The sequence below is a fragment of the Scomber japonicus genome, chromosome 12 (assembly GCF_027409825.1).
Source record: "Scomber japonicus isolate fScoJap1 chromosome 12, fScoJap1.pri, whole genome shotgun sequence".
Lineage (NCBI taxonomy): Eukaryota > Metazoa > Chordata > Actinopteri > Scombriformes > Scombridae > Scomber > Scomber japonicus.
In genome coordinates this window covers 16,712,976-16,734,324 of record NC_070589.1, presented here as the reverse complement: position 1 = coordinate 16,734,324, position 21,349 = coordinate 16,712,976, and the positions used below count along the sequence as shown (strand labels likewise).

Genomic DNA, 21,349 nt, shown 5'->3' with positions numbered 1-21,349 from the left:
ATATATACAATTTCTGGTTTTACTGCTCTGATTTAGTCTCTTACTCCCTTTTCTATCCACATCCTCCCTTGATAGTCTCTGGTGCACTGCTGAACTCTGATGATTTGTCATATTCCATATATTGTTTGCTATTCATGGTGATTTACTCTATGTGAATGAGTGCATGAGCCTCTGGGAGTACACTATGTTTAAGCATCCATCCATGCAGGCATCAGTACATAAGTATCTGTTTTATTTCTTATTCCATTTCATTTGTTTGGATAGTGTCATTGTGTGAAAGCAAGCCAGAGATGTATTTGGGCCCCAAACCATTCAGTGATTTAAAAACTAGCAGCAATATTATATTTTAAATAATATTTTTAAATCAATTATGTGATTCACTGGAAGCCAGTGTGAGAATGTGATATGTGTTTTAGTTGTATTTAGAAATCTGACAACTACATTCTCAATGAGCTAAAGCTGTCTAATACATTTTTGGGTAGACTTGTAGGTCTAATCTGCTGAAGGCAAAGGCATGGATGACTTTTTTTAGGTATTGTTAGGACATGAATCCTCTAATTCTGGCAATGTTTTTGAGATGGTAGAACAGGGGCGATGGCTGGAATCTTCTGGAGCCGAATGGCAAACTTATTGTTGGTAGACCTAGTTGATATGAACCACAATATATGTCTACACAATATACTGTATATTACACCTTACACTGACCTGTGTACAGTGATGTGTGTGTGTGTGTGTGTGAGAGAGAGAGAGAGAGAGAGAGAGAGAGCGAGAGAGACACATAAATCATTCTGTTCTTTTCCTAGATTAGTCTCCATCTCTCATGAGTGAGCCAACTTTTTACACTGACTAAAGTTCAGCTCAGCTAGTAGCCTACAGTTTTGTTTTATGGATGATGTGGTAACTTAGCTGTCAATTTATGACATGATCAGAAAAAAGTTTAATTGGTCATAAAACTTGCCTTTGGGTGTTGTCACTGTTTGAGATTTGGTGTTTTTGAATGAATTGGCCTAAGGGGAGCATGTAAATCTTGAATAGGAGAGGCCCAAGAAGTGAACCTTGGGGAATTCCCCAAGTCATTGTTTTGCATGTGGATGTACAGTTGCCAAAGGGGAAATGCACCAATTTTAGACATCAAAGTCCGTTTATAGGTCTTGGGGAGTACTATATGTGCATATGTGCATAGCATATGTGAAATAAAGTTGCATAAAGCCTTTTGTGGCTCCAGAGGGAGCTTTGCAATGTCTAATATAGTGCTGTCACTTGAGGCAATTTTATCAGTTGGGCCTAAAGACTGCAAGATTGAAAATTGGAAAAAAAAAACAAGTGAGGTCATGAGAACTTTGTAGCCCACTCCTCATCTCTGCTGGATGCTCATGGCTTGAGAATACATTAGCCACTACTAGCAAAAAGCACCTTAATATTTGACGGATCTGTCAGTTGAGTTGCATTGTGGGAATTATAGGCACCAGGATTTGATTTGATAGAAGAAAAATTGGTGAATATCACGATGGCTGATCATGATGGCACCATGGATGGCTGCCTCTGTGTTGCACTCTTTAGAATTGTTTCTGTTTTTGTTTATTTGTCAAATCTTCAATACTCCCTTTCATATTACATTCGCCAGGGAAGAATTACTGAATATTCAGCAGTTCAGTCCAAAAACTTTTTCACCAGTTTTTACAATCCTAGAAACTTTTTCAGAGATTTTGATCAGAGAAGCAGCAGCTCTCTGTGGAGCTTGGAGGAGACAGAGGCAAGGGAAGCACACAGGAACACCAATAGTTAAGCTGCAACAGCGGTGCTTCTGAATACCACTCCCATTATTACATCTGGTGAATGTCCACTCTCTGTCAAACAAATTGGATGATCTGATGCTCATAAAAAGAACAAACAGGGATTTTTCAGGATCTTCTGCCCTGTACTTCACTGAAACCTGGCTTGGTGAGTCCATCCCTGATGGCATTCTACACCTGCCGGGCTTCCAACTCTATGCACACTACCTAACTGAATTAATGGAAGAAATAAGGAGAGAAAAAATCTGCTTCCACATAAATGAAGGTTGGTGCATGATTTCACAGTGTCAATGAAAATATGCACTCCTCACCTCAAGACCATTTTCATTAACTGCAAACCATTATATTCATAGCAGGAGTTTTCCTCCTTTATTTTGGTTTGTGTTTTCATGCTATGCATCTCAGGCCTGCATTACTAAGGTCTTACAACACCTGACTGACCAGATAACCAGCATGGAGTCAAAACATCCAGACTCTCTTCTCATTATATTGGGGGATTTTAGCAGGGCAAACCCCATTCACGAACTGCCAAAATATACAGTAGACAGCATATTAAGTGTTCCACCAGGGATAAAAACACACTGGACCACTGCTTCACAATATGTAAGGACATATTGTTCTGGGACTCTATTATCACTGTCTGGTCATGTTCTCCTAATTTATAGGCAGAGACTAAAGTCTGCAAAGCCTGTGATTAAATGCCTGTGAGAAGATGGACCAATAAGTAAAAACTGGAGTTACATGCCCATTTTGACTGCACTAATTGAAGTGTTTTTAGGCTGCATCTACAGACCTGGACGAGCTTACTCACACTGTGATATCAGCTTATGTGAGGACATGTGTGCCCACTAAAACCTTCTGCACCTTCAGTAACAATAAGCCCTGGTTCACACAAAAACTCGGCAGCTTTGTCAAGCCAAGAAGGAGGCCTACAGGAGTGGGGACATGATCCTATACAGTCAGGCCAGAAACACACTGACAAAAGAGATGAAGATAGCAAGGAGAATACACTGAAAAGCTGAAAAACAGGTTTTCAGCTAACAATCCTGCATCAGTGTGTAGAGGCCTGCAGGACATCATCAACTACAGGAAACTCTCCCCCCACACTGCAGAGAACCTTCAAATAGCCAATGACCTGAATGTGCTTTATGGGCCGTCCACACTGACAACGATAACTATAACGATAAATATTGTTCTAATTCATGTGGATGGCTGGGTCCGCACCACAACTATAACGATAACGATAGAGGAGCACGATAACGTTGGAATCACTTTCAGAGGGATTGAAGATGAATGATGAAAACAATGACAGCCAATCAAGATCCTTCCCCTGACTGATGTAATTATTTTATTTAGCTCTCTCACCACGGACTGACAAACTGTAAATTGGAGCAGGATGGCACCCATAGTTGATTTATTTAGATAGGTCCTAGCAGATCGATGTAAGCAGATCTGTGCTCACAATGCATGTTAATTTTGGTTCAGTTTGGTCTTTAAACACTGAAACATCACAGCAACTAGTGTCTGAAATACTTATGCTACTTCTACTACACACTGAATCAGCACCCACCTTTGAAGTATCCTGATTTTCTTTTTATTTCTCCATACAACATACAGCACTAACAGCTCATCAATAATTAGTTGCAGAGCCAGCTGGAGTGTAGCATGAGCTTGACACAGTTGTTTACAGGACGTTATCATTCTTAGTGTGGATGCTTACATCGTTGTCATAATAGTCATAGTTATACTTATTGTTCTCAGCGTGGACCGCCTTTTACTACTCGTTTGATCAGCCCACTTTCAAACAAAAAGCAGCAAGTGAGGCTCTAATCACATCTAGCACCTGACCAGTCAGCACTGGCGCCTCGACGTGTACTTTTCTCGCTACTCTTTTCACTCAACACCATCGACTCTACCTCAGGCGACCTGTGTGTTCATCTCCTGAAATTTGCAGACAACACAACACTCATCTGCCTCATCTGAGACAGAGCGGAGTCTGCATACAGACAGGAAACACCTGGCCCTGTGGTGTGGTCACAACAACCTGGAGGTAAACACGCTCAAAACTGTGGAGATGACAAAGGACTTCAGGATGAGCCCCCTATTACTGCCTCTTATTACTGCCTCCCCTCACCAAGAGCAGTGTATCTCCTTAAGGTTTATGGTACACAATCTCCCTGGACCTGAAGTTGGAGTCCAACATCAACACAATCACTCTCTACAACACACTCTTGCTCGCTCGATCCAGATTCCGGGAGATTGTGTCTCATTTGCACCCTACTCTGTCTTTGGTTATGCCCCTAAGTGCAGCCACTCTTTGGCAGGAAGACAGAGAGAGAGAGAGAAGCGCCTGTTTGGTTGAAAACTGCTTCAGTGAGGTCTGAAGAAGTAACACCATATTTTTTTTGGCAGGAACTGTAACGGCATTGTAACGAGGGAAACAGTAATTAATTTGATTACTCGTTACTGAAAAAAGTAACGATGTTAGTAACGCTGTTTATTTATGACGCTGTTATTCCCATCACTGTATATAGGTACATTGACAGCCACTAAACTGGAGTCAAATTCCTTGTATGTGTAAACATACCAATAAAGATGATTCTGATTCTGAATAAGACAATATCTCTTGTTCTGATGCAATGAAAACAAAACATTATGACTTCAATGCTAAACTACTTCAGTATAATTTTAATAACCAACCAGTGCTAAGTATATTAGGCAGTGACACATGTTGCCAGGACTGCTAAGGTGTCTATAAGAAAACCAATTCTGGATTAGCCTGGACTGAGTAGGACAAGCCTTGATCAGTTAATACCTCTGTGTGAGAAAGTAAGGATCGGCCCAAGCCCTCAATAAGAGTGATTGACAGCTGGAGGAACATCAATGGTGTCCCTGAGAAATGGGTGAAGACTGAAGATAGAGAGACAGAACAGAGGCCCTGTTCACACCAGGTATTAAAATGCAGTACACAAGTAGAGAGAGCAGAGAGAGAGAGAGAGAGAGAGAGAGAGAGAAAGCAGAATGTAATGGAGGTAGAGTGTGGCTAGAGAGATTTTCCTAATCTATTGTTGGTCTGTAGTAGGACTTGGCATTATGGATTAAACTATTATCATGATAATTAAAAGGATATTCAATAACTATAGACATATCACAATGTGTCACAAATATATACTAAACTACAAGGTTAATTGTGTGTGCTTTAGATTACATCTTGCTTGGAATTTGACAGACATTTGTAGCAGAATAATGTGATAAGATCATGTCATCATGATATGCTTCCTCTAAAAGTAATTACATTATAATATTGATTTACTGTCTGCCACTGAAGGCCATTAAAATACATATACATACTATATAGAATCTGGTCTGAATTTAGTTTCCAATTTTTTTTGTTTTGTTTTGTTGCTGTATCAATCACATAATATATTATTCTTGGTTTAAATGCATTAACCCTCGCAGGTACAGTACAGAATGATTTGATCTTAAGTATTTGGATTAAATAACACCTGATGGATTTCTTAAAGAGTAACCCTTACAGCTAGTTGACCTTGATATATTTAGGCTTAGTTTTATACATATTGTGCCTCAGTTATAAAATATTATAACTCCCTACAACTACCACATTGAAAATGAGTAAGGTTAACCAAATATCCCAATTACTCTCCGTCCCCTCTACATTCAATGTGCTGGCATAAAAACAATTAGCTGCCCTCTCCCATCATACCTTCCCTGAAGGGCAGATGCTTGGGGACAGAATGTGGAGGTTAGGCTTAAGGGATGATAGAAGATTGAGCGAGAGAGTAAAAATAAAAGATAGAGGGAAGGGATGAGCTCCCTGTATCATTGAGACACTCACAGATGAAGAATGAGAAAGGTCCCTGCTCATAAAAGCACATGTGTGCACACATGCACAGGGGCTTTGTGTCATACTAATGATGATCATTATTCACTTGGGCACAAGGGTAGAGGAGAACTGGACAGCATGATAACATTTAGCAAGATCTGCCCTCCACATGTGATGAACTGAGAGCACATTAGGAATATACTGCAAACAGAAATGGGGATAATACATTTACTATGAAAACAACTTTACTCCATCACCTAGATAAAACAGTTTTTGCTGGAACCCATTTTGCTTAGCCAGACTTATGGTATTTTTACAGTATGGATGACAGTACACAGCAGGAACGAATTCTAATGGGTATTGCACAAATGCACATATTCATGTGAGTGACAGAGACACAGCTCTCCTGGCACTTTGAGGCTGGCCCAGAGCTGTGTTTGCAGATAGTTTGAGTGGCAGGAGGTCAGGGAACAAGGGAATGATGTGTCATGCAGCCAGGAAGTCTCACTACATAACAAACGCTGGACACTGCAACATCACACACAAAGACACAGGGCACACACCCGTAATTATGTTGCCATTTGTTCTGTGCACTGAGGTCTGTAGCTATAATGAGGAGCTTACAAGAAAGGTTTTCTCTATCTCGTTGAAAACATGTATTTTCCTTGTTTTCCTTTACCCTCATTTATATATATATCACACATTTTAAATCTGGCTGCCCACCATGCTTGACATTTTACCGTAGGACTGACAACCAAATAGTTATTTGTAATTTGACATACAAAAGGGTTTTTAGTGTATTAAATGAAATCATATTCAGTAACACGATAAACATATCTGATTAATCATATGTGATTAAGTACAATGTCAAAATTATGAAAAATTGCATTTTATATTACAAACAGTGACGAGGAGCTGTCTTAGGAATTCAGCACAATCAGCAAAAAGGCCAATATCCAAAACAGAGGCATTTAAATGAGGTCTTTAGAGATATGGTGAATATTACTGTAGCTCCAGTTTAGAAGTAATGTACACTGAGGTTATTCTGGGCGTAAACCTACTGAAAGAAAAGTCAAAAGGTAATTGGTCTTTGTTCATGACCTAATGTGTCAGGGCACAGACGGATCCATGCCAAAAGTTGGATATAACTTATAGTGTGTCCCTTGACGTTTTTAAAGATACATTCTTCAGTTACCCCGTTAAGCCCCAGTTAAGCCTTTGGAAGTACTCTAAATACAGCAAAAGCAAGACTATGAAATTATTCACGTCTGAGATTGGTTGTCTGCTAGTGGAATTGAAGCTTAGTCTTCATAGAAAACATTTCTGCTAACATTAACTACTAATACAAATTCTCATATCAATGGCTCAGACAAAAGTAGACTGTAGACTAGCTCCCAGGCTGTGAAAATGCCAGAAGAAAGCAGCAAATAACAGCAGCAGAGAAGCTGGCCGGCTGGTGTTTATCAATGAGTGGGAAAGCAGAACAGAGATTCGGTATCCAACAAGGCCAGTGCTTAGATAATGCCATGCAGATGGGTCAGGATGAGCTTAGCATATTAATATTATGTAATACCAAGTACTGCCATTGTCTTCAGGCTCTGCTCATGTGGGTGTTCTTCTGCATAACTAGACTTGGTTTTTCCCAATGTTTTCGTCATGGGAAACTGCTTGAAGACGGATTTGTATTTTATTTAAATATGCTAGTGTGTGTGTGTGTGTGTGTCTATGTGTGTTGCTTGTTTGTATGTGTCATGATGTTTTTGAAAACAGCTTCGTTAGGGGAACAAGCTAACTCCAGGCGTGGTGTCCCCTGTGGAGGCCGCAACCTCCCCTTTTCTCGTCTCTTCCTGATCTGGGGTGGTGGCAAGCAGAGATAAGACACCTACAAAGTAAACACCGCTGCACACTACAGTTTCCATCTCCCCCCCACAAACACATGCAGACAATCAGATAAACATGCACACACACTCATTCACACATGCACCACGTTGAATCTATTGTGTATGTTTTGAAGCAAAGCAAATGTTGGCCTCAATGGATGGATGGTCCGGGCACACTGGTGCTTGTGCTGAACCTTTTACTGCCATACACCTGGCAGAGCAGGGGCCTCATTTATAAACATTGTTAACACACAAAAGGGATGGAAACATGTAGATGCCACTGGCCACAGCAAGAAAAGGAATTTAGAAAAACATGAATTGATCTCTGAATGTATGCACGTTGACAGAAACTCTGACCTGTAAAGTACAACATTCCTGTGTTAAATCATTTTTTAAAAACTTAGATGACACTATTCCATTAGAAAAAATAAGGGTTGGATCAGGAGTTGTTGTTTGCTTTCCCAGTTCCATCTGTTGTTTGGGGTTTTTTTTATTGGTTTTTGTTTGTTTGTTGTGTTTGTCTCAGTCAGACTTCAGTAGCATTCTTCTTTTTTTTCTGACAGCCTGCCTATCAGTCTGTTTACCTGTCTGTCTGCTCAACTAACTGCATCTGCCTGCACCCTATCTGTAAATTCTTACTTGGAGCAGTATATACCGCACCCTGAAGCACTGTCAATTCCCTGACATCCCCCAAGGGACACACTCACATATTTCAACTTTAGGTTTGCTGACAGTATGAGGCAGTGTTGGTATGCAGCACAAAGATTTAAGATTAAGATAATCTGTTTAGAAAAAAGTCACAGTTTCTTTTACGATTAAAATTCTTATTGGTAATTTGACACTATTACAGTTATAAGGTTCTTAGAAGCAAACACTGAAGTTGCTGAGAATAATAATAGTAAGGATATGAAAGGTAAACAGTATAATTATATGTATGCACTATGTATGTAATTTCTGATCCTGTAAACTATGAAATAAGAATCAATGGCATGTCTGTCTTCGGTTTTTAACCATCAACTTGCTTTATTTGTTTTTAGGTTACTTCCTGGAGTTGCTGAACCGCTCAGCGAATACACTACAGGAGACTTTCACTACAAATTGGGGCTCCCTATACACCCAGAATTCCCAGGTCTTTTCTGACCTGTACACAGACTTGAGGCACTACTACCGAGGCTCCAACCTCAACCTGGAAGAGGTGCTCAATGATTTCTGGGCCAAGCTGCTGGAGAAGCTCTTCTACCAGGCCAACAAGCAGTATTTCATAGGTACACCCAACACCTCTCTCACAGTGGTTCTGTGGTTAGAATTTATGTAATAAAACATATAGGAGACCCTGGGACAAAATATTACTAAATGAGCGTCCATGGTCAAATTTGTGTCAGTTTAGGGGTCCTTGATGTGAAAAAGTTTTGAGAACCACACAATTTCCCTCACAGTAGTGATATACAGCATACACATACAGAAGATACAGAGCAGAAAATATGATGGGGCTCTAAATTGTCAATGATAATATCCTCTCTGATGTTTATTCACCTTGTAAAGATTTTGAGATTACTTCATATACTATTAAAGAATGTTCTTTGTATCTTAAGATGCATTCAGATACTGTTCTTAGATAAAGGTTTACAAGAATGTGTTTGTTGATTGCAGGGGAGGACTACCTGGAGTGTGTGTCTAAGCAGATAGAAACACTACGACCATTTGGTGACACACCCCGTGAACTGAAGACAAAGGTCACGCGCACATTTGTAGCAGCTCGTTCGTTTGTTCAGGGACTAGTGGTCAGCGGGGAGGTGGTGCGCAAGGTTTCCCAGGTAAAAGCTCTTTTCCCACCCCATTACCCTACTGTATGTTTTTCCCCACTTCCCTCCCCATTTTCTTCCCTTCAACTGTCATTTATCACAACAGGGCTCTTGTCTTTTCAGTGTTAAGGGACCCTGACAGACTGGTTAGTTTTATTGTTTTTCAATGGAAGTGACTACCTGCCTCACAAACCCTTTTACTGATATCTAATCTGCCCCAAAGCTAATATCCTCTGCTCTGCAGGTTCATTTGTATTCTTGCATTATGTGGTCTGTAGTCATCTTTTTCTATCGTGATCATCATTCTTCTTCTTTGATGTGAACACACACACAGAAACACACATATATATATACGCCTGTTTTACCAGTCCATGCACATAGTATTAAGCAGTAACAGATCAATGTTTCTGGAAACGAGAGGCTCTATAAAGTATGGCCCATGGCTCAGTCAATCAGCCCCTACAACAACAGTTAATGTCAGATCCATGCTGAAAAATGTCTCTCTAGGCTGTGGGGAGGGTTAATATCACCCAAGAGAAATGGTCCCCTGTGTGTATAAGACAAGAGTAAGGTTAAGATCAGAGCAAGACTGAGAAATCATTTCAACTGAAGAAAGGGCTAGTATTGATGTACCAGTGAAAAATATCTCCCGTCAGACACTGGGCAAGGAGAGCGTTGAGAGCAGTGCCCTCATGAGAAATATACACGTCCTCTGAGGAAACAGATGCTGCAGCATGAGATGAATATTACAATTTGTTTCTTGATGAAATATCGCAAGGTCAGGCTGTAAGTTAGCATGAAAAGAAAGGGGGGGGGGGGGATTAGCAGGACAAAATAGGTTGTGGTGCTATTTTCTGACTGCAAGGCCACACGTTTGGATGCATGTCAAAGAAAAAACTATATCATTTTTTCCTCATTCTGATGTATGTACTCTTGCTGTATGTGTGTTCTGGGTGGCAATATGGTAGTGACAGAGTGAAACGGCCTGGCCAAGCATATCTCTATAGGCCTCTCTCTGGCCCAGAAAATTCTATGCAGTCAAAAAGTATATCTACATGCTAAAAACAAGAAGTAAGCCACAGAACAACTTCAGATCAACTTCAACGGTCAATATCTCTAATCTAAATTTAACTAACAATGCCTCATACATGCCTTATACACCAATGTCACAATTCTCTCATACATGAACTACTGTCTTACCAGTTGGACACAGGCAGGTAGGATGACATTGCAACCAGTGAAAACACTTTAAGCAGAGTTTGAAAACATTGGATAACAAGTCTAATTCATATCATCATTGTAACATTTTAAATAAATATGCTTTCTTAAATTGGAAAAAAAAAATTCAAGTATTTTATTTATGTATAAAATGTTTCATGATCTGGCCCCTTCACTCCTCAATGGCTTTATTCATCTACCAGAGCTATTACTAGAAGGGATTGTAAAATACAAAATAGAAAAAGTACTTTTGGACAATCAACCTTTTCCTATCGTGCAGCACATACCTGGAACATCACATCTCTCAACTCTGTCTTCAAATCTATATAACAGTGGTTAATGGACAATCAAAGGGGCTGCCATATTTTGGAGCAGTTGTTATATCTATTGATTTTGTTCTTGTCTGTGCTTATGGGCTTATGTGCTCTTGCATGTTTTCTTTTATTGTTTAATATGCCATCTACCTGCCAGCGTCTGCAGATGAAATTTAGCCTGATGGATCCAAGTGCTAATATGTTAATAATTGTGCATGGTTCCTTCTTAAATACAATGAACATGAACATAAAATAGATGCAACATCTCACACTTACACATGGGGACTGGAGGATGTCTCAATTAAGTATCCGCACAGGAGGGGGGTTACACTTCCACAGCCACAGGGAAGTAAAATCAGGAATGACAATAAACACAGCTAGTCTAGCATAGCAGTTTATTTGTGGAAACACAATACATAACATGACAGTGAGAACTAAAACTGCTTAACCTAGAGCTAAAGGACTAGTGTATCTAGTCTAATGAGGACAAAAGCAAAGTAGCTTAGACTCAAGCAAGCAAACAGAAATGCATTAGCATGGGCAGTGCACTATGTTGAAATTGCTATTCATGATTTTTTTTGACTCATTGGTATAACCCAGGAACAGCCACATGACGTATAACCCAACTCCGTTGGAGCTCTGTTAGCAAAATGCTAAGCTGATAAGGATATCTCATCATTCCCAAATGCACACCAGAGTACTCATGCACACAGGTGCCTGAGGTACACACACACACACACTGTAAGGGCTCACACTCATACACATCCCATCATGTCATCATTCCCCCCCCCAATAGTGATGCATATTTCCCCAGTGTGGCTGCTTCTTAATACATATTTCCTGACTAATGCTATTTTGCTAGTACTGAAGGACATTGAGCGATGTGTTCATTAAACAAAGCTGGGTGGGGGAAAATGTGTAAATAATTAGCGCAACGTTTACAAAATTACAAAATGTCACCTCATAGCTAATGCCAGGGAATCACTACTGCCTCTGACCTCTGGATGAGGTGATGGACTGACTTCTGCCCTATTTACACACTCCCATGTAGTCTGAAGAGGGAAGGCAAGAGCACACTGTATTGCAATAGTCACTATGGGCACACTTGGGCAATCTCTGTAAAAAGGGAATTTCCAAGGTCCATTTAATTGTAGAACAAAACAGGATGTCTAATTTTCTTGAGCCATCCAAGTCGAGGCCTGGTCGGTACAATTTAAATGAAAAAAGAACATATTTTAACCAACTGCTCAATTTCATATTCATAACTTGTGTGTCAGTCTATGTTGCTGTCTTGCACGGCACACAATCAGCACTCTACTGTGATTGGAACAAATGAGACAGTGAGAGACAGCAAGTGAAGATGATAATAAAAAGACTGTGACTCCAGCATCCTTTACTTCTCTTTCAATCCTTTATTCTCCTTCTGTGTCCAGTAAATTATACTCTGTCATTTATGTTGATATTTTCAAGAGCTGTGCCCTGTGCTGTCTTCTGTCTCCTCTAAGTGTGAATAGCTTGGTATACTAATTTGAATTTTAGCTTTCCTCTGCTTTCTCTTGTAATTCTATCTTCGATTGATTGGATTTAATGAGACAACCGCTCCTATTTATAGCTATGTATTGCCACTTAAAGGGCCCAGTGACTGAAAATGTTTACCACACGCTGCTTAGGGAGGTATTTTGCAGCTTGGGTGCAAACCAGGTTACATTAAAACAAAATTCTCTCTGTGCATGTGTGTGGAGGAGGTCTATGTTTGTTACCAACTAAGAAGAAACATGACATGAATCTCTGCTTTGCATTAGCTTGATTAGCCATGACAAATAGGAGCTGTAGTGAAAAGTGATGAAAGAATATCCTGAAAGGATGCTGGGAATAAGCCATAGAACACAGAGAGATACCAAGAGGCGTTGAACAAAATGAAAGATGAGTTTGGAAGACAGAAAAGAGATCTTATCTGTAGAATGCGTCAATGTCATTCTTTCTTGTGCAGTATTAACAGCTCCCTTGCTTCACTCCAGGCTGCGCCAGTTGCTGTGTCCTCAACTTTTTCTGGACTGTTTTATTCCCTCTGGAAGGGGAGTGGAGGAAGTAGGCCACGCGCCACATAGCTCACTCTGGAGGCAAAGAGTCTGGATTGGCTCACTCTATAACACAAAGGGGGAGAGGTCGCTCATATATCCTTACTAATTACAGAGGGAAGACAGTCAGAGAGAGCAAGAGACAGAAGAGTCTCAGGCTAGATTGCCGCAGGCAATATAGAGACAGGTATGGGGAGTATGTTGCGAAGGTGAAGCAAGGACAAGTAAGGGTATGGGTGTTTAAAATGTAACACAGCCGCATCAAAGAGACAGACATGCAAACATGCAGAAGAGAGTATTTCAAACCTAAAACTTTCTCTTGATATTTTTAGATAGGTAAGTATAGAGATGATTCAGATGAAGCCAGACTGAGTGCAGTGTTGTTTGTAAGCTGTCTCCATTGATGCCGAAATGATATGGCATAAAAAGTCATAGTTCTCTGAACTTTTAATAGGTAATTTTTTCAGTTCCTAAGAAACATTCTCAACAGATTGATCCATAATAAAAGTAATTATTAGTTACAGAAGTCATTTTAATGGTTCTAATGTGACAGCCTCGCCTTCACAGCGCTCAGTGCACTGCAGATCCAAGGTTACAGAAGAAGTTGTCAACATCAACCTCCAATTAGCATTACAGAAGAGTTACACAGTGTTTCATGTCTGTTGTGCCTGGCCAGGGATTCCCAGCATTAAAACTGTGCAGATGATGTAACAAAAACTAGATTAATGACTGGTTCTCCTTGATAAGTATTTCATTAACATAACCCTAGGTTTTCTGTGCCCCTGCTAACGCCCCTTTGGTGAATCTCATAGCTTTTTTATCATGCCCCATATCATTCTTCATTCACACCCGCACACTCCCTTCCCTCAGTCCTCTCTCTCACCAAAAAAGCATTCGTCTGACTCATCCCTGGCTAATGAGTGCTAGGGTAAGGATGGAAGGAGGGGGTAGAAAAGGAGGGCAGGAGAGAGGATCTGACTCATGTCTCATATGACTTGAGATTAAGCCTGGGAATGTGGTTATTGCTTTTCTGTGTCACTTATTTCACTTTAGTCTGTCCTCCTTCTGCAACTGGAAGTAATTACCAAATGTTATTGATGTATTTTATACATCAGAGATGCATTTACTAAATTAGGCTAATTATCTATTTTTGTAATGTGGTTTAAGATTCCGTTCAGAGTTGAAACAGTATTGCAATAAATACATTTTGCCTTATGTGAATCACATGATCAGAGGAAACTTTGTTGATCCTTGTGGATTGATACGCCCATAAAAAATAGACTATTGCCAAAAAAGACTAAAAACATCTAAGCTAGAATGTGTCAAATGAAGGTTGAACTTTACAGACAAAACTTTCAACATTAGAACTGATTAATAGCTGTATGTACAGTAAATCATGAAGGAAGGTATGGGTTACAAAAAAGATGCATTCAGAAAACATCAACTACAAACTTTTGTATGAACTTACATTACATACAGTAAGATGCACACCAGAATTTCATAATGAAGGACAAGAAATACTGTACAAAGAAGGCTTACTTATTAATAATGGTTTTATTTATCAGGTGATACGGCTACTCTTCGTGTTCCCATAGATGCAATTATCATTTGTATTAGCATGTAATTATGCTGAGCAAATTTGAATCTGTACAAAACTATTATAGAATGTTGAAATTGTCTATAATTTGTTTCCTCACCTGATCCCTATTGATGTACTGTTACCACTGTATATTTGATAAAAGCTGGTTTTAACTGTGACTTTGATGATGGAAGAACAGTTTCCAGGAAAAGCATCAGGCTGGCCCAGATGTCAGCTTAGAGGAGCTTTGTATGCGTAGCTGGGTTTGTTCTCTCTCTCTCTCTCTCTCTCTCTCTCTCTCCCTCTCTCTCTCTCTCTCTCTCTCTCTCTCTCTCTCCCTCTCTCCCTCTCCCTCTCTCTCTCTCTCCCTCTCTCTCTCCCTCTCTCTCTCTCTCCCTCTCTCTCTGTGTCTCCTCTCTCACTCTCACACACACACTTCCTGAGGTTGTGTATGCATAGCTATACTCTCTTGTGAACAGAGCTTACTGGTATTAACCCAGTTTCACTTTTCACGCACGAAGGCCCTTTCCTGGGGGAACAGCCTTGTGGGATAGTGAGAGAAATGGAGGAGGAAGGATAGAATGAAGGACTGAGAATAGTTTTATGAATGTCAGGGCCTTTTCATTGCATGTGAAACAAAAAGTAAATTCTCCCAAAGTGGTTTCCAAGGAAACTGTGTTGAATGAAAGTCTGGTGCAGAGTTAAAAAAAAAAAAAAAAAAAGGTCACCATGGGAGGTGACCTCCCACAGTTCTGTGGCTATCATTGACTAATTTAAGAAATTTACATCTTCACATACAACACTTGGGTATAACAAAAAAGTGCTCAAATGTACACTTTTATCAACCGCTGCTGTAAGTTGTATGTTGTAGACAACTTGATCATGTATGCTTGATAGAGTTGCCATTTTTCTTTCTTTTTTTTGTCTTTGCCCTACCTCAGGTGGTGCTGAGCCAGGAGTGCATGCGGGCCATGATGAGGATGACTTACTGTCCCCACTGTCGCAGCATGGCCTCTGCCAGACCTTGTGCCAACTACTGCAGCAACGTCATGAAGGGTTGTCTGGCCAACCAAGCTGACCTCAACACTGAATGGAGGCACCTGGCAGGTGGGGAACACACACATTCACACAGGCATCCAATTTAGGCATATGTGTGGGTCCACTCTACACACGATGATAGTTCACACTGACTGTTCCTCCTGTCTTTGTAGAAACGATGATGCAAGTGGCTGACCGCTTTGATGACCAGTCTGGTGTGGATGTTGTGGTCTCCTCCCTCCACAGTCGCATATCAGAAGCCATGCTCAACATGATGGACAACATCGAAACCATCAACACCAAGGTCAGAACATTAATGTAATCGAAAAATACTTAAGATTTGAAGCCATGTTTGAAGTGGCTTTAAACTGTAAACTCATTTTTGTGCTTGACCCTGAATCGGTCACTCACCTCCCATACTGTACAAACCTTGACCCTACATTCATACGTACAATTTACACCTATCCTACCACTAAATAAATGCTGTTAAAATAAAGGGATGTGAGTCATGACAGAGCCTACAGGCCAACCATTTACTTCACAGTTTAATAGTGTCTGAGCAACACTTTTATATGATCCTTAAAAGATGCTGGCAGTAATAAAAATCTGATTGGCTTGTTTGGTAGAAGGTGGAAAACAGTGTAGATGGTGAGAGGTAAGACAAAGCTTCCTCTGTGCTTGTTTGCTGTTAAAGAGCCTGGCTGGCTTGAGGTGAGCCATAGCCTGGCGGACTGCCTCTGACCTGCTTCGGTATGGTAATCACACACAGATTCAGCTTCTGATCTTCATCTCATGGGAAAAGTACTGTGTTGATCCCATAGAAGTCAATTGCTGTCCATGGTCTAGTATTACGATAGACACTGTGTAGAACAGATTATCTCCTATTTACATAATCTGTTGACATCAAACCAAAGCCATATGTTCGGTTGTGTATTTTCCCCATAAAATATACCAAATACAGATATAGAAGCCACAGTATAGTGTATGCTATTGTGATGACCACTTTTGGCAAATGTGACTGAAGGCATTCTGCCACATCTCCAATGTAACAGACTCAACACCGTATTTCTTCTACCCATTACTCAGTCTACTCTGAAGCACACAATACCAACAAGTTACAGTGACAGAAATGACTGGAAGCTTAAAACAGGATTATTTAATAGTTATGTGTGAACGTTCAATGGCTTGATGCTCTCCTAAGAAGGCCAGATTGGTTGACAGATTGACTGCAGTCTTACTGTATTCCCTGGGATCCATTTATATAATGTAAGCCGTACGGACAAGTAGTCTAGTATCTTTTGAGCTTTGAATCATTCTGCTAGAGCGATGCTGTGATTGACTCTTGGGACCATGCAAATAACCAGTATCAATAATATGCTCAAATTTACTTACATATTGATAAGTTTTTAAAAAATGCAAAATGTTTTACTGATGCAGTAAGGATTTATAGGCGTCTATTCAGAGAGCGGCTTTCAGTGTTATCAGATTTCAGTCTTGTTAACACCAACACCAATAAAGATCCAGGGTATGAACTACATATGGTAAGAAAATAAAGTTTATAGAATGAGTCTGAAGCCTCACAGTTCAAGTTATTTGTAGCTGAAGATAAATTCGATGTTAAAGCACTATTTTAGGCCTTGACTTGAGCTTTTGTCTGAACAGGACTGAATACATTTCCTTGTTGCACCCTTTTGTTAACTTGTCTTTCTGTCCTTCATCTTTTCTTTTCTGTTCCACCTTTTCTTCACTTTCTCCCACCCCAGTTGTTCCAGGCATGCGGCAATCTCAAAGAGGGAGGAACCAGCAGCACAGGAGTGGACGACTTCATTAAGAGGGGGAAGGTTGTAGTGGAGGACACACTGGGACCCAGCTCTAGCAAACTGGATAAACTGGTTAGTATTTAACTGAGTGAATCTGTGCCCCAGGCATTGCTCTCTGATGGCCTAATCTGACCCATTCACAGTGCTGCTTTATGACACAGGAGCCACTGCTTATCATGGGCAATTAAACCCCTTTTGCTGTTCATTTCACCTTTACACAGGCACTTATGAGGTGATTAGATGGCAATGAATGCTTGGATGGATAAATAAAGCAGATGAGGGCGCACAGGTGGTCGAGTGGTTGGAGCGCATGCCACATACGCAGCCGACCCCGGTTCGAGTCCCGGCCGGAGGTCCTTTGCTGCGTGTCACACCCCCTGTTTCCTGTCTGTCTACTGTTAAATAAAGTCGTCTGTGCCGAAAAAATCTTTTAAAAGAATAAAGCAGATGACTGGGCACTGCAGTTGGTTATTTAGGAGACAGGAATTTTTCTTACTCTCTTGTTTGAATGTACCATCAAGATATAATTTTTGAGCCTAAGTATAAATAACATCAATGTGCTCTCTTTAGGTGTCTGATGTAACTATAAGACTGAGGGACATGCAGCCGTACTGGGTTTCTCTTCCAAGTCTTCTCTGCAGTGACAGAGTGGCTACCGGTGCAGGGGCTGAGGATAAGTGTTGGAACGGCATGAACCGTGCCAGGTAGGACATATAACGTGCTGCTTTGAATTGAATACACTATATGGGTTACTACTCAGCACATCAAACATCTCAAGACCTTTACAAAACATCTTACAAAATATTTTTCATGCACTAAATGTAAATGCATTTGAATGAGTAATCCCAGCCATCATTCTGTTTCATCACGGATTCCCACTGTTGAATTGAATCTTAATTTTAAAGAGAGACTATATATATTTTGAAAGAAGAAATAACATAATATTTTAAATCTTCAATTCAGTATGCATATTTGTTATGTTACAGTAATACCAGTACCTTATGGTGCATAATGTAAGCAAACTTTAGATGTATAGTGCTGTGTAATAGACATACTGATCTTCCCTGCTTGCACAACTGTGAAGATACTTTTCATTGTATCAGAGGTAAACAAGTCAAGGGTTCATGGCAAAAGTTAAAAAAAAACAAACAGACCTCACCAGGAGACATGTTAGTTATGTCCTGATTTTGGGTCACATTTTTGTCAGGTTTTAATAGCAACTAAAATTTTAAATTAGAAGTGGAGGAAATTCAGTGCCACAGAAGGCTCTGTTCAGCACAAGTTGCATAGTCTCCAATTAATTATGATGAAAAGTGTGAGATTTCACCTATTGAACAACTGTTTGTGTGTGTCAGGTACCTTCCTGAGGTGATGGGTGATGGCCTAGCAAGCCAGATCAACAACCCTGAAGTGGAAATTGACATCACCAAGCCAGACATGACAATACGCCAACAGATCATGCAGCTGAAGATCATGACACACCGCCTGAAGAATGCTCTCAATGGCAATGATGTGGACTTTCAGGATACCAGTGAGTGCTTTTACCAACACAAACCACACATTTCTAAACAACATTAACAGGGAACTTCTCAGATGACTCACAAGGGATGACGAAGTTTATCACAAATTCTTGATTAAGGGGAATAAACAAGTCTGTTTCTGGTCATCTGAGAATAGAGCACACTCCTATCTTAGTTTGTACACTAGCAAAATGGCAGAAACAGTACTTTTGGAATGCTATAAAAACTCTAGGCCTACATTCAAAGTGACATTTTGAATGATTAAGTTATTTGTGATGACTGGCAGAATAATTTCAGCCCATCTTTGAACAGTCAACCTCATAGTTGTATATTTATGAATAGTATTTTCTTATATGTGTGTGGCACTAAATATGTTAATTATTTGCACATATTAACAGCACCATTTGTAAATCTGATGTATGTTGTACCATCAGACTCATGTCTCAACCCTCTGTCTCTAGGTGATGATGTCAGTGGTTCAGGAAGTGGCATGTGCACTGACGATATCTGTTCCCGGAGCCAACGCCCTATTGTCCCCGTCACTGAACGACCCAATCTCTATCCTCCAGAACAGGAGAAGGTGATGAAAGCATCAGCACACCAGAACCTCCCCTGCATCACCATTTACCTGCTTTCACTGCTCATTCTGCTGCTCCGGCGATAATTGACGGTGAAATCTATCAACCGGGACTGAGTTTGGGACACAGGGGTTAGGGAGAGTCTGAAAAGGGAGGGGGGAGAAGTTGGGGGTTAGTTACTTTGCCAAAACTAAATAATTATAAGGAAACAACAACAAAAAAATCACATGGATGGACTTGGATTAGAACAAAATGGAATTACGAGTATACATAAATATTTTGGTTGTGCTCTTGTCTTTTATTTCTTGCTATATTATTACACCATTAGAGCTGGTCTTTTTGCATCTTCTAATGTTTTGTTTCTGGTGTTTGGTTTCTTTGAGATTATACCTGTACCTAAGACGAGTAAGACTATTGCAGTATGTTGGTGTTGACACCATGGGAAGAGGGAGAATGGGGCTTGCGGTGGCGTTCAGATACACTCACTTTATTACACAGCACTTAGTTACTCAGTAGAATGATTTATTTATTAATACCTGGCAACAGACCCCAGGGTGGTTTACCACTCCCTAATATTTATAGAAGAAATACACAAACCACAAACTTAAATGAAATAAAGTATTGATGACTTTTAAAGGATTATAATCTAGACAGCACAGCCCACCAGACCTATTGATGCATTAAGCCTCATAATATCATTACACTTACACATACTGTCTCACAGCGAGGATGAGAGCACCCTGCGTCAGCACTTTTTGCCATTTCATCATGTAAGCTATAATAATAGCCGTGATCACATTCACACTGACATGATCATCTAATGTGGCAGTAACGTGACCCATCCGCCACTCCATCCATCCACTCATCCCTACACCCCCACCCCCCTCCCTCCTCCCTGCTGAGGCATCTCTCCCTCTCTCTCCAGACCCTGTAGGATCAACTCAAGAGTCTGGTGTAAGCAAAACATATGCTAGGCTGGGTCAGGTCTCAGATGACAGTATCTTCCCACTATAGAGCACTGTATGTGGAACAGGGGTGTCGATTTAAGACTGCCCTCACAGCAAAGGATTGACACTTCATGATTTTGGAAGATGTGTAGCAGAGCAGAAATGTACACAGAGGCAGAAACACTGCTGTCATGTAGCTTTTTTTCAGTATTCCTTTTATGTGCGCAGCAGAGCAGAAATATAATAAGAATCAATTTGTGTGATCCCTGCAAAGGCCCAGTGTTCCTGTGATTAGCATCATAATTGCAGCCAACAATGTCATATGTTTTTGTCAAATTGCAGCAGCGATCTATATCACGGTGAAAGCTGCCTCTTGCACGTATTTGAATCGTTCTACTATTGCTTTGGCAGACACAACAGTGTACATATTTTTTTGATTGCTTTTCTGTTTTCCAGGAAAAAATAGCCAATTAGGTATCAAAATTTTATAATGGGAAAAACATTGTATGCTATAACTCTTATTTCTTTCATCATCTGTCAGAATATCTGTTATCTGCCTTCCATTTTTCTGCAGCGTCTTTGTATCAGTGCCTCTTTCCTCCCACCCCCAACTCCCTCTACCCTTTTACCCACTCATGAGTTATAATGACCTTTAAAGCGTTCCTTGTGCTTTTACATGATAGGCAAGGCAATATGATAATGACACAGTGCTTCGTTATGTGTCACCCGTACTGGGAATGTTGTGGGAATGCATGTGTAAGGCTTTTCCTGATGAGAAGCTTGTCGGGAGGAAACATACGCCACATTTTAATTCAAAGAAATGTCAACGCTCTCATTTAAGAATGCTGTGTGCAGGACGATGGGACAATGGTTGCACGTATGTATGTGTGTGGATGTACGTACTTGTCTGTGATCGATATAGCAATCGAAGGATGGAC

At 40.4% G+C, this 21,349-nt stretch overlaps 1 protein-coding gene across 1 annotated transcript in view; it reads left to right on the top strand.

Moving 5' to 3' along the window:
- Window positions 1–20,944, top strand: part of gpc1b (glypican 1b) — a 64,671-nt gene extending 43,727 nt beyond the window's left edge. The window contains exons 3-10 of the mRNA XM_053330022.1: window positions 8,555–8,782; window positions 9,168–9,331; window positions 15,450–15,615; window positions 15,720–15,850; window positions 17,310–17,438; window positions 17,937–18,070; window positions 18,722–18,897; window positions 19,348–20,944. Of these exons, the coding sequence (XP_053185997.1) occupies window positions 8,555–8,782; window positions 9,168–9,331; window positions 15,450–15,615; window positions 15,720–15,850; window positions 17,310–17,438; window positions 17,937–18,070; window positions 18,722–18,897; window positions 19,348–19,550 (1,331 nt within the window). The 3' untranslated portion in view covers window positions 19,551–20,944. The remainder of the gene's footprint in view (window positions 1–8,554; window positions 8,783–9,167; window positions 9,332–15,449; window positions 15,616–15,719; window positions 15,851–17,309; window positions 17,439–17,936; window positions 18,071–18,721; window positions 18,898–19,347) is intronic.
- The last annotated feature ends 405 nt before the right edge of the window (window positions 20,945–21,349 follow it).